This window comes from Hyla sarda, chromosome 10 (assembly GCF_029499605.1).
Source record: "Hyla sarda isolate aHylSar1 chromosome 10, aHylSar1.hap1, whole genome shotgun sequence".
Lineage (NCBI taxonomy): Eukaryota > Metazoa > Chordata > Amphibia > Anura > Hylidae > Hyla > Hyla sarda.
This window is the reverse complement of record NC_079198.1, coordinates 35,197,478-35,216,694: the sequence shown is the minus strand read 5'-3', so window position 1 is coordinate 35,216,694 and position 19,217 is coordinate 35,197,478. Positions and strand designations below refer to the sequence as shown.

Sequence of the window (19,217 nt, the reverse complement as noted above, 5' to 3'; positions counted from 1 at the left end):
GGTTTTACACCGGCGTATGCTTGCGCATGCCATACTATTCCCAAGTGCCTTGGCCCCTTCAAACAGCTGATCAGTGAGGGGTGGTGAGTCGAACCCCTTTAAGAATTGTATTACTGTTGCCACAGCTGAAGTGAGATGTGAGCAGTCAAACAAATCTTCTATTATAATCTTGTAGAATGCAGAATAAAATCTCCTGGATTGTGTTAGCAGGATGTCAGAAAGTGCCTTTGGTAGGAAAGCAAATGTTTGTGGAGACTATTAAAACAGTGAAAGGTATAATTTTAGTTTAACAGTAAAGAAATTGGCCACGTTTCAGTAAGCACAGACACAGCAACTACAGTGGTACACTTCAATAAATTCCCCAGCGTGCCTCTGATAAACCATGCCACGCTTGCTGATTTTTTCCCATTAAACATGATCAATTACTGAATGTTAAGAGCTTCAAGCTATGTATCAGTTGGGAGCTGTCCATGGTTCCGTAGGTCTGTGATTTTATAGCAGCTGGTACAGGTCAAACAAACGAATCAAAAAAAAAAATGACACGGTAAGGTTGGAGAACAAGAACAGTATGTGACCTGTTACACCACAGTAAACATCATTTATTTGCACATCTTTAAGTGGCTGTACTAGATTGTTTTGCTTGCACAGTAACCCACATCTGTTGAGAATGAAGCAAACAGCATTAGGTTGCAAGGTATATGTTAAATAGTTACAGAGATGTTTTACTTTTAAAGCGTACCTGTAATTTTAAAAAATTTAGAAAAACCTGCATTTTCTTATGTTAAAGCACATCTGTCATATCAGAGAAAAAAATAATGCTTGTGTTACTAGGTCCTGCAGATTCTTTACATATGTCTTTTATATGTGTCTAGTTTTTGTATTTTAGTCACAAATCCCTCTGTTCTGATTTTCACTCATTGCGATATCTACTGCTCAGGAAGGAGTGTGTCTGAGGCAAGCACTGAGCCCACCCTCACTCACCATGCATTTACTTCCTCCTTGAGTCTGCTGTGCTGTACTGTGTCTCTTCATTCAATCACTTCAGACTGCTCTGTAACCCCTCCTATCTATTTTCATGCTGCAGACTGATAGACAGGAGTGAGTACAGAGAAGTGCTAGTTCCACCCTCACATACTGGACTTTGTCCCAGCCGGTGCTTCAGCTAGAACAAAGATGATTCTGCAGCCAGACAGGATTATGTTTTAGATTGTATGGGGACCCTTGTGGTCTTTTTTTAATTTTTTTTTATAAGCGATGTACTCTATAAAAAAGACAATACATTTTTTAAAAAATATATTAGAAAGGTTAATGTTTTGCCAAGATGTACAACTTATAGTACACAAACAGGCACTTCCTTTCCTTTACTAAAAAAGTAGCCAACCCCTCTAGGCTAGCATCAGTTGCCTGATACAGTGATGTAATGGTAAAAATTATGACTGGATCGTGCTTCAATTATAATATGAAAGTGCAAATTTATTACACAATATAAAATACATATAAAATATAAACAATAACTCCTCGATACACAAGGGCCCTTGTGGCGAGGAAAATTACAATATAAAACTTATAAAACTTATACACACACCAATAGCTAGCATTGAGAATTTTTTTGAGAATTTTTTAACAATGCAATAGTACTTTAAATCCGGCCTCCGATATTTCAAATGGGTTAAATGTCCCGTCTGGTACCACCTAACCGTGCGGACTCCACATTTACAACTCAAGGTGACTTTCTATGGGGATGTATTGCAGACTGGTAACTATAATTTACCTATTCTACGTTTAAAATTTGGAATCTATATCCTATATGGGAATTTACCTTACGTATAATTGGAATCCATACCTTTTAAGGGACATTTAACCCATTTGAAATATCGGAGGCCGGATTTAAAGTACTATTGCATTGTTAAAAAATTCTCAAAAAAATTCTCAATGCTAGCTATTGGTGTGTGTATAAGTTTTATAAGTTTTATATTGTAATTTTCCTCGGCACAAGGGCCCTTGTGTTTCGAGGAGTTATTGTTTATATTTTATATGTATTTTATATTGTGTAATAAATTTGCACTTTCATATTATAATTGAAGCACGATCCAGTCATCATTTTTACCATCACATCACTGTATCAGGCAACTGATGCTAGCCTAGAGGGGTTGGCTACTTTTTTAGTTTTTTTTCCCTTATCACAACACCAGGTGTAGGTGTACAGCCCTCTTACCTCGGCTAGTTAATTGTGAGCTGCACATCCCCAGTTTTTTACCGACTTCCTTTCCTTTAGTTGTTTTACAGCACCAACTATCCTATAGTATTGGTGAAAATTTACCGAAAAACAGGTTTGATCCTTCCAGTACTTATCAGTGGCTGTATACTACAGAGGAAATTCTTTTATTTTTGGATTTCTTTTCTGTCACGATCACAGTGCTCTCTGCTGATACCTCTGTCCATTTTAGCAAATGTCCAAAAAGAAAATAACTTCCTCTGTAGTATGCTGACTCTGAATAAGTGTATACCGCACATCCTGAAAAGTGTCAATCTATTAAGAGAGGTCATAAAGCACTGTAAGAACAGCAAAACGTCAGCACCTTCTCCTGAATACAAATTGTGGCATAGAAGAAATTGATTTAAACAGTAGGTCATGTTCTGATAATAGATTCTCTTTAAGCCAGATGGACAATAAGCTACCACTACCCGTGGAAAATAATAAAATAATCCCTATGTAACTGATGGTCATTATGATGTATGAAGGTAGTCTGCTCACCATCTGCTCTATCCAAGTCTTGGCAGGCACGTTCATATTTTCTACCAATGTTTTAGTATACAGAAAGGCATTATGCAGTCATGCAAAAAGAAATTTACCAACATGGTGTATAATCCTTTGGGTCATCCAAAGTGTTCTATAGCTCCACATATCACAAATCACAACCCAATTGGGAGAAACTATAGCAATGTTCTATAGCTCCACCTTCCAAATCACAACCCAATTGGGAGAAACTATAGCAATGTTTATGCCTGAGATTAAGATTGGATTTTACATGTGATGTGTCTCTAGTTCAGCACACATTTTGAGAAATGATTGACTATTTAACAGAAGTGCAGTGAAACGTAAACCTTTTTTTTCCAATCAGATTTTTTGATCCTAACATTGCAGTGATAAGGAGGCACAGTTCCATAGAGATCGATGGGTGCCATATTATGGCTCTGGACTACCTTCCACTTGAACAGAGCTGTTAAACGCTTTTGTGCAGACAATTACACTGCCTACAGAAATACACATTCCTTTATGTAGTTTAGCAGCAGTGATACAGTTTATGATGTTGCCTCTTGTACAATTTTACAAGCATTTTACGTAGCTTGACAATTACTAGTATGTCATAGATTATGTGCTGCTTTTAATTGCCAAGTAGTTCTATCAAGTCTGAAAAATAAGAAAACCGACTAAACGTTTTTTGTTAAAACTATAATTATGAGATCATTGCTATAAATATGACTTCTTAGTTTTCTTTTTTTTTTATCACTTTATTCCACTATTCAATTATTTATTTTTATGACTATACATGTTGCTGTGGCATTATGGATGCTATTTTTCCTTCTCACAGACTAACATGGTTGCCAGAACCTTTGCTTGATTGACATTCATAGTTCTTACTTAGTGATCAAGAAAGGACTTCAGTTTGGTTTACTTTGGCATATTTCTGCATGTATTGCTGCCAGTTTTCTAAAAGGCATTTTAAGTTATATTGTTGATTTTAGATGCGCATCTGCTCTCTCATTATTACAAAAGTGCGCATTGATCTCCCTTCTAAGCTTGTTCATTATCATTGTGATCTGTACATTTTAGGTCATTTGTCTCCGTTGCTTTTTTTCTGCCATTGCACTCAGAGAAATATTTATACATTGTTGTAAAGTCTGGTCTGTTCTTTCATTACCTTTAAATGGCAAGTATCACCGAGACTATATTTTTAAAAACAATAGAGCCATAGGATATAAGTATATCTCTAATACTATTTCATTATTTTTTTTCTACAGTTTCCCTTAGAAAACTGCTCCTATAAAAGTGGCCACTAGAGGTCCTCAAAAAAATGTCCCACACCTGTTACTATGGTCTTTCCGACATCAGCAACATCAGGGTCTCAGTCGGAATAGAGGAAGTGAGGGGGAGGCTTTATAAGCCTGTATGCGCTCCCTATGTGAAGATCTCCAAACACACAGAGAGCAGAGGAGAGCGGGCAGTCAGTGAGCTGCTGTGATTGGCTGAGAGGAGGCCACACCCTCTCACACCTCCCCAGCATTCTGCAGCATTGAGAAGGAGAATGATTCAGTGCACAGCTCCATCCATAGCATAGAGAAGAAGAGGGAGCACAAGTGTGAAAGCATGTTCACCCTCATACAGCAACATGTTCCCCAGTAGTATGGAGATGGGGAGGGGGTTTGTTACAGTGTGCCAGCCCAGTAGTAAGGAGATGGCAAGGGGAGAGGGTTTGTTACAGTGTGCACCTCAGTAGTAAAAAAAAGATATCATAAGGAGGAGGTTTGTTACAGTGTGCCAGCCAAGTAGTAAGCAGATGGCATGAGGAAGGGGGTGTTACTGTGTGTTATCAGTGTGTGATCCCAGTAGTAATGAGATTACATGAGGAGCAGGTTTGTTACAGTGTGTCACCACATTAGTAAGGAGATTACATGAGGAGGAGGTTTGTTGCAGTGTGTTACCCCATTAGTAAGGAGATTACATGAGGAGGAGGTTTGTTACAGAGTGTCACCCCAGCAGTAATGAAATTACATGAGGAGGAGGTTTGTTACAGTGTGTCATCCCAGTAGTAATGAGATTACATGGGGAGGAGGTTTATGTTACAGTGTGTCACCCCAGTAGTAATGAGATTACCATGGCAGCCTCTCGATATAAGTCCGACTCAGTGACAGTGCTCCTCCCAGCCAGTCTGCTACCACCGCACCACCATTTTGTTGCGCGCGCAGCCTGCCAAGGAGGATTGTTTACTCTGTATTCCATCTTCTCCCACCGGCCTGGTAGGTCAGAGCTGCCACCAATGTTCCTCACAATTCACACAGACTGTGCGCTGTGCTTATGTAAGTGACTGCATCAGTCAGTGATCCTCCCAGCCAGGGCCTGTCTGTCTGCACTGCTATTCACATGGGGGTAAGTGCACTGCAGAGCATTGCACCCTAGTGGCTTCTACAGACTCTGCACATATCCCCCATGTGTATAGCAGTGTGTGTGTACATTCCTATACAGGTGGGAGTATGTGCAGAGCATTGCATCGGTCAGTGACCTAGAGCCTCTGAGTCTGCACAGTCACTGCTATTCACATCTGTACATAGACTAGAGTGCAATGTTCTGCACATACCCTCATGTATAGCAGTGTGTGTACTACACACACTGTTATACATGGGGAATATGTGCAGAGCATTGCACCCTAGTGTCTGTACATTCCTATGATAGCGGACGGGATTAGACAAAAAATCATCGGGAACGGGCTGGAGCAGGATTGAAAAGCCAGTCCTGCGCAGGGCTCTACTACATAGTGTATAAGGAGAACAGCAGGCAAACTCCAGTAATCCTTCTTCCTCTCTGTGTAACATGTGCAGCATAAAACCAGAGAGGAAAGGGTTACAGAGCAGAGTGCAGTGATTGGTGGACAGCTCAGTGACAAAGTGAGGGAAGAAGTTTAGTCAAGTACAGTGAGGGCAAGAGAGGGACACGCCCCCTGCCTGGGAGAAGAGGAAAATTCTGTGTGATCTGATATAAGCTGATTTTAAAAGAAATACAGAAGCTAGACACATAAAAGTTATATGTACGTGATCAGGATGAGGTACTGAGTAACATATACTTTTTCTGTGATATGATAGGTACGCTGGTTACATCCTTTAACCCCTTAACGACCAAGGACGTATATTTACGTCCTTGGCTGGCTCCCACGATATAACGCGGGGTCACGTGTCAGTCCCGGCATGTATCTGAAGCCGGGACCCGGGGCTAATAGCACGCGGCAGCGATCGAGGTGCTGCGCGCTATTAACCCTTTAGACGCGGCGTTCAAAGTTGAACGCCCCATCTAAAACGAAAGTGAAAGCTGCCCGGCTGCTCAGTGGGGCTGATCGGGACCACCGCAGTGAAAATGCGGTGTCCCGATCAGCTGGGACACGAGCGGAGGTCCTCTTACCTTCCTCCGGCATGCCCCTTCGGCGATAGATTGCTCCAAGCCTGAGATGCAGGCTTGAGCAATCGACCGCCGATAACACTGATCAATGCAAAGCTATGGTTTTGCAGTGAACAGGGTATAAGATCAGTGTGTGCAATGTTATAGCCCCCTATGGGAGCTATAACACTGCAAAAAAAAATGTAAAAAAAAAAAGTTAATATATGTCATTTAACCCTTTCCCTAATAAAAGTTTGAATCACCCTCTTTTCCCATAAAAAACCATGTAAATAAAAATAAATATAAACATATGTGGTATTGTCGCGTGCGTAAATGTCCGAACTATAAAAAGATATAATTAATTAAACCACACAATGGCGTACGCACAAAAAAATTCCAAAGTCCAAAATAAAGTATTTTTGGTCACTTTTTATATCATGAAAAAATAAATAAAAAGTGATCAAAAAGTCTGATCAATACAAAAATGGTACTGATAAAAACTTCAGATCATGGCGCAAAAAACTAGCCCTCATACTGCCCAATAAGCGGTAAAATAGTATAGGGGTCAGAAGATGACATTTTTCTGCATGTAGTTATGACTTTTTACAGAAGTACGACAGAATCAAACCTATATAAGCAGGGTATCATTTTAATTGTATGGACCTACAGAATAAAGATAAGGTGTCATTTTTACCTAAAAAAGAAACTGAAGAGACAGAAGACCCCAAAAGTTACAGAATGGCGTTTTTTCAATTTTTTTTCCGCTTCGCCGTTGATTTTTGGGTAAAATGACTGATGTCACTGCAAAGTAGAATTGGTGGCGCAAAAAATAAGCCATCATATGGATTTTTAGGTGCAAAATTTAAAGGGTTATGTTTTTTAAAAGGTGAGGAGGAAAAAACGAAAGTGCACAAATGGAAAAACCTGTGGTCCTTAAGGGTTTAAAGAACCTTTTTCTGATGATCATCAAATGTGTTATTTTGATAAGACATTTTTATCTAAAAATGTATTTTCTTCCGAATTTCATGCAGTGCTGTTTTACCACTCAAAACCTATAGCTTTGTTTACGCTGATCTTCCTGGCTCAATAGAGTATTTATTTTTATGAATCAAAGGGGGCCGTCTGCTTTTGACAATCTGCACTTGTTAAGGTCCGTTTACACAGACATATAATTGCCTGATACAAGCACCGATTGACTACACACTGTACAAGTTCATTGGCGTTTATTGAAAGGACAATTATTGCAAGGCAAATTGTCAGGATCGAAAAGCTGCATTAATGATCACCCGATTAAGTCTGCGCACCCATTTACTTCCATCTTCATCAGCAGCACATCCCCTGTTTATACAGGTTGATGTGCTGCCACCAAACTATGATTTTGATGCCTGTATAAAAGATGTGATCATCTGATGAATGAGCATTAGCGTGTTCATCAGATGGTCACAGGGCCTTTTAGACAGGGCAATAATCGGTAAGAAACATATTACTATGTTCATTCATCTAATAATTACCCTATATAAAAGGGTCTTTAGATTGATCCCTTGGCAATCATCTGATAACTGGCAATTGACTGGGAAAATCTATCAAATTGGCACTCGCTAAATTAGCATTTTACATGGTTCAATGATTGTATGGCCAGGGCTACGGGAATGATCGTTCATGCAGACCTCTACTTACATTATTGTCAGCAGCACAATTCACATTTACACAGGAAGATGTGCAGCCCACCAATGATTATTTCTAGGGCTGCACAATCTCAGCAATCGTCCACCAATAATAAACCTCTGTAAAGGCCCTTAAGTAGGCACTGTCACCAACATAAAATATTGATATATTGTAACACTATCTCTAACATCTGTCTTTTCATCGGTAGAGGACCCAATGCTGAGACCCCCACTGATGTCTAGATACAGCCAGTGGAAGCATTGAATAGCACGCTTTACTACTTGGGCCCGCCACTCAATCTATGTCCTTGAGGAGTAGGGGTTGATGGACCTATAATAAAGCCTGTTTACTCAAATTAAAAAGATTGAGTGCTGAGTCAGTGAGTGAAGCACCCTGCCATGCACATGTCCTTATTGAACATTTCAAAGTTTTTTTTTATGACAGTAATGGTTCAATTGTTTTGTTTTTATGCAGTGCCGGGAGAAGTTAAATTGCACAGTTTTTAGTCAAATCAGTGGGTTTACTGTGTAATTTATGGAGTTGTGTGGCATTTTGCTTTCCTATCCTGCTGAAGAGTGTAAAACTATAAAAAACAAAACAAAAAAAAACATATACTTACCTACAGTAGATCGTAGGACAAGAGAGAGACGAACATGAGCTGCAGGGAGCCAGCAGAGGACCGGGGCTAGGCAAATATAGTTCCCACCGCCGGCAGGATATTAATTTTAGAAAAATGCTGGACAACCCCTCAAAGATTAAAAAAAGGTCTGTGCTGCTTGTTCTTGTTACTCTCTCCTCTGGAGTCCTGTGCATCTCAACTGCTATTCAACTGTGGGCTGAAACCACTGGATCCCGATCAGCTGAGAGAACGGAGGAAGGTCTCTCATCTTCTTTACTGCCGATTCACTGCTCTGTATCTGAGAGACAGGCAGGAGCAGTGGAGCGCCTATAACACTAATCAATGGCATAGCATTGATCAGTGCTGGCAATCAAGGTATTGCATGTTATAGTCCCCTATGGGGGCTATAACTTTGAATAAAAAAAAAAAGGTTAAAAAGTAGTTAAATAAATGTGCTTTAACCACTTAAGGATGCAGGGTGTACAGGTACATCCTGAGTCCTGCTAACAGGGTTTAAACTGTTCTCACGAGCAGAGAACGGGTTAATCCCGTGGGTCCCAGTTGCTACGGGCAGCCAGGACCCACAGCTAATGCCGGGCACCGCCGATCGGGCCGATGCCCGGCATTAACCCTTTAGACGCCGTGATCAAAGTTGATCGCCGCATCTAAACTGAAAGTGAAACTATTCAAGCAGCTGACAGAATCGCGATGTCCCGATCATCCAACTGGACAATGGGAGGGTCCTCACCTGCCGCCTCGTCGTCCGATCGGCGATCTACTGCTCTTTGCCTGGGATCAAAGTTTAAATCACCAACCCCTTTTTCCTATTTTTTTTATAAAACAATGTAATGAAAAAAATAATCATATGTGGTACCACCGCGTGCATAAATTCTCAAACTATTAAAATAAAGGTTAGCTGAACCGCACGGTCAATGGCGTACACGTAAAAAAAATACCAAAGTCCAAAATTGTGAATTTTTGGTCTCTATATATACCATAAAAATATTAATAAAAAGAGATCAAAAAGTCTCAGCAAAACAAAAATGGTACCGATAAAAACTAATGAATAAGAAATGAAGTCCTCTCAGCTCACCTCCTCCACGGTCTGCAAGGACTCAAGCCCGGCCCGGCTTGATACTTGTGAGTAATTGAAGAAAAGGTGGTCCAGCAGTACCTTTAAAATGTAGATCCTTTATTGAACTTTTCTTTAAAATACAGAGCACACACCATCCACCTTCACCAGGTGAGGGTGGATGGTGTGTGCTCTGTATTTTAAAGAAAAGTTCAATTAAAGATCTACATTTTAAAGGTACTGCTGGACCACCTTTTCTTCATTTACTCACCGATAAAAACTACAGACCATAGCGCAAAAAATAAGCCCTCATATAGCCCCATACGCAGAAAAATAAAAAGTTATATGGGTCAGAAGATGACAATTTAAAATGTACAAATTTTGGTGCATGTATAATTTAGTAAAATAAATAAAACCTACATAACTTGGGTATCCCTGTAACCGTATGGACCTACAGAATAAAGATAATGTGTAATTTTTTACCGAGAAGTACACTGTGTAGAAACAGAAACCCTAAAATTTGCAAAATGGTGTTGTTTTTTTTTTCATTTCATGCCACAAATATTTTTTTTAGTTTCCCCGCAGATTATATTATAAAATAAGTAATGTCATTACAAAGTACAATTGGTGACGCAAAAAACTTGCCCTTATATGGGTCTGTAGGTGCAAAATTGAAAGCGTTATGATTTTTACAAGATGAGGAGGAAAAAACAAAAGTGCAAAAACGAAGATTGTTTTGAGTCCTTAAGGTGAAAATGGGCTGAGTCCTTAAGGGGTTAATTAACCCCTTACCTAATAAGAGATTGAATCACCCCCCTTTTCCCATAAAAAAACAAAACTGTGTAAATAAAAAAAAATATATACATATGTGGTATTATAAAAATATATTGTTGATTAAACCCCATGGTCTATGGCGTACATGTAAAAAAAAGTTCCAAAGTCCAAAATAGCATATTTTTGATCACTTTTTATACCATTAAAAATGAATAAAAAGTTATCAAAAAGTCAAAGCAAAACAAAAATGTTACCGATAAAAACTTCAGATCACAACGCAAAAATTTAGCCCACATACATCCCTGTATGTGGAAAAATAAAAAGTTATAGGGGTCAAAATAGGCCATTTTTTAAAAGTATTCATTTTTGCGCATGTACCGTATATACTCGAGTATAAGCCGAGTTTTTCAGCACGATTTTTCGTGCTGAAAACACCCCCCTCGGCTTATACTCGAGTGAACTCCCCCACCTGCAGTGGTCTTCAACCTGCGGACCTCCAGAGGTTTCAAAACTACAACTCCCAGCAAGCCCGGCCAGCCATCGGCTGTCTGGGCTTGCTGGGAGTTGTAGTTTTGAAACCTCTGGAGGTCCGCAGGTTGAAGACCACTGCGGCCTTCGACATCATCCAGCCCCCTCTCACCCCCCTTTAGTTCTGACTACTCACCTCCGCTCGGCGCTGGTCCGTTGCTGCAGGGCTGTCCGGTGATGAGGTGGTCCGGTGGGATAGTGGTTCCGGGCTGCTATCTTCACCGGGGAGGCCTCTTCTAAGCGCTTCGGGCCCGGCCTCAGAATAGTCACGTTGCCTTGACAACGACGCAGAGGTGCGTTCATTGCCAACGTACTTCTGCGTCGTTGTCAAGGCAACGCCTCTATTCCGGGCCGGAAGCGCGGAGAAGAGGCGCCCCCGGTGAAGATAGCAGCCCGGACCACCTCCTCACCGGACAGCCCTGCAGGACCGGACCAGCGCCGAGCGGAGGTGAGTACTCAGAACTAAAGGGGGGTGAGAGGGGGCTGGATGATGTCGAAGGCCGCAGTGGTCTTCAACCTGCGGACCTCCGGAGGTTTCAAAACTACAACTCCCAGCAAGCCCGGACAGCCGATGGCTGCCCGGGCTTGCTGGGAGTTGTAGTTTTGAAACCTCTGGAGGTCCGCAGGTTGAAGACCACTGAGGGCGAATGATGACAAGGGGATGATGAAGGGGGGATGTGTGGGATGATAAGGGGATGATGAAGGGGGGATGTGCGGGATGATAAGGGGATGATGAAGGGGGGATGTGCGGGATGATGAGGGGATGATGAAGGGGGGATGTGTGGGATGATAAGGGGATGATGAAGGGGGGATGTGTGGGATGATAAGGGGATGATGAAGGGGGGATGTGTGGGATGATAAGGGGATGATGAAGGGGGGATGTGTGGGATGATGACAAGGGGATGATGATGAGGATGTTAATGACGGGTCTGGGTGATTACATGGGGGGATGATGTATTTCCCACCCTAGGCTTATACTCGAGTCAATAACTTTTCCTGGGATTTTGGGTTGAAATTAGGGGTCTCGGCTTATACTCGGGTCGGCTTATACTCGAGTATATACGGTAGTTATAATTTTTTTTGTAGTAAAATAAAATCAAACCAATATAAATTGGGTATCTTTGCGATCGAATTGGCCTACAGAATAAATATAAGGTGTCAATTTTACAGAAAACTGCCTAGAAACGGAATTACAAAATGTTTTTTTTTTTTTTTTCAATTTTGCTCCAAGGATAATTTTTTCCTGGTTTCGCCGTAAATTTTGTTGTGAAATTATTAATGGTATTACAAAGTAAAATTGCCCTCATATGAGTCGGTAGGTGGAAAATTGCAAGGGGTTAATGCTTCACTGCAATGTCTTTCCTCTACCTTGTACCATGAAATGGTGTTTTTTGTTCAACCTAACATCAGTTATTGCTTACAGAGAGTACTTTTGGGGTACTGATCTGGGGATTCCTTGTGGAAATTTTCTCACTTCCTTGTAGGCATTAAAGGGGTACTCAAAGGATAGGGGATAAGATGTCTGACTGTGGGGGTCCCGCCACTGGGGACCTCCGCAATCTTGCATTCAGCACCCAAATCTTGCATTCAGCACCCACCTCGAAGATGCACGCCGCGCTGGCAGCTCAGAATCTGCTGTGTGATGACCACGGGGCCGGAGTATTGTGACATCACGACTCGGCTCCCGTGTGACGTCACACCCCGCCCCCGCTGTGCAAGTTTATGGGAGGGGGCGTGATGGCCACCACACCCCCTCCCATAAACTTGCATAGCGGGGGCAGGGCTGGATGTCACACGTGGGCGGAGTCATGATGTCATGATACTCCGGCCCCGTTTTCATCACACGGCAGATTCTGAGCGTGCATCTCCTTGAGGTGGGTGCTGAATGCAAGATTGCAGAGGTCCCCAGCGGCGGGACCCCCGCGGTCAGACATCTCATCTCCTATTCTTTGGACAGGGGATAACATGTCTTAGGGCCAGAGTACCCCTTTAAAGGTGTTTTTCCATGTGGACATTTATGACATATTTACGGGATGTGCCATATATCTCTTAAAGGTCTGGGTCACACCTCTGGGACTCACATCTTTCTTATAATTAAAGACCTCTAGCCCCCTATGGCCTGGTTATGGAGGCCAGACATAATCAGAAAGACAAAAAAAAGCTGAGCCAGGTGTTTTACACAGTATGCATAATGTTTTTATGCATACTGAGTTGTGGAAACAGCATAGCTTGCAGCAGTGCTACACTGTTCACACAACTTTCATTAACCTCTACTGGTTTTACTGCATAAAACAACTGGCTTAGCTTCTCTCAGCCTTCCGACCACCTCTGTTGTTCAGGAGACCTAGATCTTAAATCTAGGTCTCAGAGGTATGCCCCCTCCAAAAAAACATCCTAGATGTGTACACTGTTTTATGAGTGAAGAACTGGCAATCTCTTAGAACTGGCTTCCTTATCTGGCCAATGCTGAATATATAGCAATCTAATGGCTTCAGTATTCCAGTAAGACTTATGACAAGATCCTCCAGAATGAAAGACGCTTGTTTTAAACCACTCTCCCCTCTGAATCCTGACAGAGGACACTCTTCTGTTCACTCAGAATTCCCTAATAAGGTATATAAAATGTTTTGATTAAAAATTAAATGTAGACAACACTAAAATTTCCAGTTCTTACTTTTGTTTTAGAAAAATATTCTCTAAAAGCCCTCATCTCTTAATGGTATACAGTGGTCCCTCAAGTTACAATATTAATTGGTTCCAGGACGACCATTGTATGTTGAAACCATCGTATGTTGAGACCATAACTCTATGGAAACCTGGTAATTGGTTCTGAAGCCACCAAAATGTCATCCAAAAATAGGAAAAAGTTAGGATTAAAGATAAATAAGTATATAACTAATATAGATAAAGCAAATCCTTCCATATAAAAGTAAGAAAGATCTGCTGGGAGCTGTAAATCACTGTCTATTTCAGTGTTTCCCAACCAGGGTGCCTCCAGCTGTTGCAAAACTACAACTCCCAGCATGCCCGGACAGCCAAAGGCTGTCCGGGCATGCTGGGAGTTGTAGTTTTGCAACAGCTGGAGGCAACCTCTTTGGAAAACACTGGTCTATCTAGAGGACAGAAGCTTCTTCAGGGTCCTCTACAGAACACGCAACGTCCTAAAAAAAAAGGAAAATGGAGCCGCCCTCACCGGATGCCCAAAGAAGAAGCTAACCCTGGCAGAGGTAAAGAGGTAAAGAGTACAGAACATGTAATACCTCCCTGTACTGTATCTTTATAGTCCTTTTCAGTGCCTGGATGTTTTTTACATTATGCAGTGAGACTCAAAAGCCCAGGTGGCTTTCCCCAGCACAGCATAAGCCCAGATAAGTCCAGCCCATGTCCTCTTTATTATGGCCCACTGGTTTCCTTGAAACCGTCTACCCTGCTTGACTAACAGCCACTAGATAAAAAGGACATGGGCTGAACTTACCTGGGCTCAGAACACACATATGACTAATGCCAGGCTCTACCTTGGCCCACACTGACACTGGCACCATCTCCTGAAATAAGGCAATCATCAACAGAGGGTTTTTTGGTGCCAAAGGTGTGCAGCACCTGCAGCACTCTATGCAATATGCACAGAATTTTATCTTGAGGGTGGCAATATGAGGTTTACCCCCAAAAACAAACAAGTAAAATGCTTACATTTTTAGCATGCAAAGTACTTTGTTTCTTGACTTAATGTACCCCTTGTCTTTTACATATCGGGACTTTAGCAGAAGATCTTTTGTGGTTGATATTTTCACTTAAAAGACAAAACCAAACAGTACAATGTAACAGCTGTTATTTTATTATTTACTTTTACCCTATTACCCTATAGGCCTATATACCCTATAATGCATTTGGCTTAATAGTTCGGGCCTGTCTGTGTTTTAACAACTTAACTACTGATGTAATTCTTTGTTAAAAGATTATGTATAAATCAGTTTTGAATAACTTTTATTATATAGTGAGTAGAGAACTTAAGGTTTTAAAGTTTCTTGGTATCTTACCAAAATGTTTTAATGTGTCCTGCACTTCAGCATCTTCATTTTTAATCTACTTCTATATCATGACCTTGGTTTTTCTGCTCTGTCACTATGTTTCATAGGTTTCGTTGCTAGAAAATCAGGAATGTTCTTTTTCATCTTAGTCATAAATCAGAAATACCGCAGTGTATATCATATGTCCTTTCTTGTTTGCAGATTTTTATGGAATGCCCGGATCACCAAAGGGCTTCATGACGATTTGTGTAAAATGCTCCGTGTCTTTGCGCCTCTGGTGCTTCTCCTGTTGTTGCTGATGAAGACCACTGGTAGCCCCCACTCTATTCGAATTGGTAAGTTTCCTAATCTATGGTTGGTCAGAGTATTCCAAACATGATTAACCGCTTAAGGACATAGCGTTTTTCCACTTTAGTTTTTTCCTCCTTACCTTTTATAAATCATAACCCTTTCAATTTTGCACCTAAAAAAAATCCATATGACTGCTTATTTTTTTGTGCCACCAATTCTACTTTGTAATGGCATCAGTCATTTTACCCAAAAATCTACAGCAAAACAAAAAAAATAATAATAATAATTGTGCGACAAAATAGAAGAAAAAAATGCCATTTTCTAAATTTTGGGGGCCTCCGTTTCTACACAGTACATTTTTTGGTAATTATGACACCTTATCTTTATTTTGTCCATATGATTAAAATGATGCCCTACTTTATATAGGTTTGATTTTGTTGTACTTGCACAAAAATTAATATGTTTAAAATTGTCATCTTCTGACCCCTATAACTTTTTTATTTTTTCACGTGCTGGCCACTAGTAGGGAAAAGTTTTGCACGGTGATCTGAAGTTTTTATCTGTACCATTTTTGTTTTGATCAGACTTTTTGATCGCTTTTTATTCTTTTTATTATGGCATAAAAAGTGACCAAAAATACTCTATTTTGGACTTTTGAATTTTTTTGTGCATACGCCATTTACCGTGTGGTTAAATTAGTGATATACTTTTATAGTTTGACCATTTACGCACGCGGCAATACTACATATGTTTATTTTTATTTACACAGTCTTTTTTTTTTTATTGGAAAAGGGGGGTGATTCGGACTTTTATTAGGGAATGGCTTAAATCCTCTTTACTAACTTTTTTTTTTTTTGCAATGTTATAGCCCCCATAGGGGACTATAACATGGAGTACATTGATTCAATACACTGATCAATGCCATTGCATTGCATTCCATTGACCAGTGTTATCGGCGGTCGATTGCTCAAGCCTAGATTTCAGGCTTGGAGCAATCAATCGCAGATCGGCCGAGCAGGATACAGGTAAGGTGTCCTAACTGATCGGGATATCGCGTTTTCACTGCGATGGTGCGAGTTCAGCTCCTGAGCTCGCTTCATAACCCTGCCGTGCCACAGCACCGTTTATAACCAGCGTTTTGCGTCAAGGGGTTAAAAATAGTGGTGGGTATATAATATTTCCTCTAATTGTATGTAAGATAGATTTTTTTTAAAGAGGTTTTCTAACCTTTAACCCCTTAAAGAACAGCAGATTTTTTTCCGTCTCATTTTTCTCATCCGCAGCTTATGTTTTTTAATTTATTCCCTTGACATACAGTCATGGCTGTAAATGTTGGCACTCCTGAAATTTTTCCAGAAAACAATGTATTTATCACAGAGAAGGATTGCAGTAACACTTGTTTTGCTATACACATGTTTATTCCCTTTGTGTGTATTGGAACTAAACTAAAAAAGGGAGGAAAAAAAGCTAACTGGACATTATGTCACAACAAACTCCAAAAATGAGCTGGACAAATTTATTGGCACCCTTTACTTAATATTCGGTAACACACACTTTAACCCCTTAAGGACCAGGCCATTTTACACCTTAGGACCGGAGCGTTTTTTGAACATCTGACCACTGTCACTTTAAACATTAATAACTCTGAAATGCTTTTACCTATCATTCTGATTCCGAGACTGTTTTTTCGTGACATATTCTACTTTATGTTATTGGTAAAATTTTGTCGATACTTGCATCGTTTCTAAGTGAAAAATTCCAAAATTTGCTGAAAAAATTGAAAATTTTGCATTTTTCTAACTTTGAAGCTCTCTGCTTGTAAGGAAAATGGATATTACAAAAAAAAAATGTATTCACAAATACAATATGTCTACTTTATATTTGCATCATAAAATTGACAAGTTTTTACTTTTGGAAGACATCGGAGGGCTTCAAAGTTCAGCAGCAATTTTCCAATTTTTCACAAAATTTTCAAACTCACTATTTTTCAGGGACCAGTTCAGGTTTGAAGTGGATTTGAAGGGTCTTCATATTAGAAATACCCCACAAATGACCCCATTATAAAAACTGCACCCCACAAAGTATTCAAAATGACATTCAGTCAGTGTTTTAACCCTTTAGGTGTTTCACAGGAATAGCAGGAAAGGGAAGTAGAAAATTCACTATCTTCATTTTTTACACTCGCATGTTCTTGTAGACCCAATTTTTTTATTTTTACAAGGGGTAAAAGGAGAGAATTTATAATTATATTTGTAGCCCAATTTCTCTCGAGTAAGCACATACCTCATATGTCTATGTAAAGTGTTCGGCGGGCGCAGTAGAGGGCTCAGAAGCGAAGGAGCGACAAGGGGATTTTGGAGAGTACGTTTTTCTGAACTGGTTTTTGGGGGGCATGTTGCATTTAGGAAGCCCCTATGGTGCCAGAACAGGAAAAAAAAACACATGGCATACCATTTTGGAAACTAGACCCCATGAGGAACATAAGAAGGAATAAAGTGAGCCTTAAAACCCCACAGGTGTTTCACGACTTTTGCATATGTAAAAAAATGTTTAAAAAAATTTCACTAAAATGTGTGTTTCCCCCCAAATTTCACATTTATGCAAGGGTTAATAGCAGAAAATACCCCCCAAAATTTGTAACCCCATCTCTTCTGAGTATGAATGTACCCCATAAGTGGACCTGAAGTGCACTACGGGCGAACTACAATGCTCAGAAGAGAAGGAGTCATATTTGGCTTTTGGAGAGCAAATTTTGGTCGGGGGGCATGTCGCATTTAGGAAGCCCCTATGGTGCCACAACAGCAAAAAACCCTCCCATGGCATACCATTTTGGAAACTAGACCCCTTGAGGAATGTAACAAGGAATAAAGTGAGCCTTAATACCCCACAGGGGTTTCACGACTTTTGCATATGTAAAAAAATATATATATTTTTTCACTAAAATGTGTGTTTCCCCCCAAATTTCACATTTTTGCAAGGGTTAATAGCAGAAAATACCCCCCAAAATTTGTAACACCATCTCTTCTGAGTATGAAGGTACGCCATAAGTGGACCTGAAGTGCACTACGGGCGAACTACAATGCTCAGAAGAGAAGGAGTCATATTTGGCTTTTGGAGAGCAAATTTGGCTCGGGGGGCATGTTGCATTTAGGAAGCCCCTATGGTGCCAGGACAGCAAAATTACCCCAACATGGCATACCATTTTGGAAACTAGACCCCTTGAGGAACGTAACAAGGGGTACAGTGAGCATTTACCCCCCACTGGTGTCTGTCAGAACTTTGGAACAGTGGGCTGTACAAAATTTTTAATTTGCACAGCCCACTGATCCAAAGATCTGTCAGACACCAGTGGGGTGTAAATTCTCACTGCACCCCTCATTACATTCCGTGAGGGGTGTAGTTTCCGAAATGGGGTCACATGTGGGTTTTTTTTTTTTGCGTTTGTCAAAACCGCTGTAACAATCAGCCACCCCTGTGCAAATCACCTCAAATGTACATGGTGCACTCTCCCTTCTGGGCCTTGTTGTGCGCCCCCAGAGCACTTTACACCCACATATGGGGTATCTCCGTAGTCGGGAGAAATTGCATTACAAATTTTGGGGGGCGTTTTTCCCTTTTACCTCTTGTCAAAATGAACAGTATAGGGCAACACCAGCGTGTTAGTGTAAAAAAAATTTTTTTTTACACTAACATGCTGTTGTAGACCCCAACTTCACCTTTTCATAAGGGGTTAAAGGAGAAAAAGCCCCCCAAAATTTGTAACACAATTTCTCCCGAGTACGGCGATACCCCATATGTGACCCTAAACTGTTGCCCTGAAATACGACAGGGCTCCAAAGTGAGAGCGCCATGCGCATTTGAGGCCTGAATTAGAGATTTGCATAGGGGTGGACATAGGGGTATTCTACGCTAGTGATTCCCAAACAGGGTGCCTCCAGCTGTTGCAAAACTCCCAGCATGCTTGGACAGTCAACGGCTGTCCGGCAATACTGGGAGTTGTTGTTTTGCAACAGCTGGAGGCTCCATTTTGAAAACAGTGGCGTACCGGACATTTTTCATTTTTATTGGGAGGGGAGGGGGGCTGTGTAGGGG

The 19,217-nt window shown here is 40.8% G+C and overlaps 1 protein-coding gene across 3 annotated transcripts in view; it reads left to right on the top strand.

Moving 5' to 3' along the window:
• GRIK4 (glutamate ionotropic receptor kainate type subunit 4) overlaps window positions 1-19,217 on the top strand; it is a 454,975-nt gene that overhangs the window by 172,384 nt on the left and 263,374 nt on the right. For all 3 annotated transcript variants that reach the window (XM_056543987.1, XM_056543989.1, XM_056543988.1), the window contains exon 2: window positions 15,036-15,169. In XM_056543987.1, coding sequence (XP_056399962.1) covers window positions 15,088-15,169 — 82 coding nt within the window. In that variant the 5' untranslated portion in view covers window positions 15,036-15,087. The remainder of the gene's footprint in view (window positions 1-15,035; window positions 15,170-19,217) is intronic.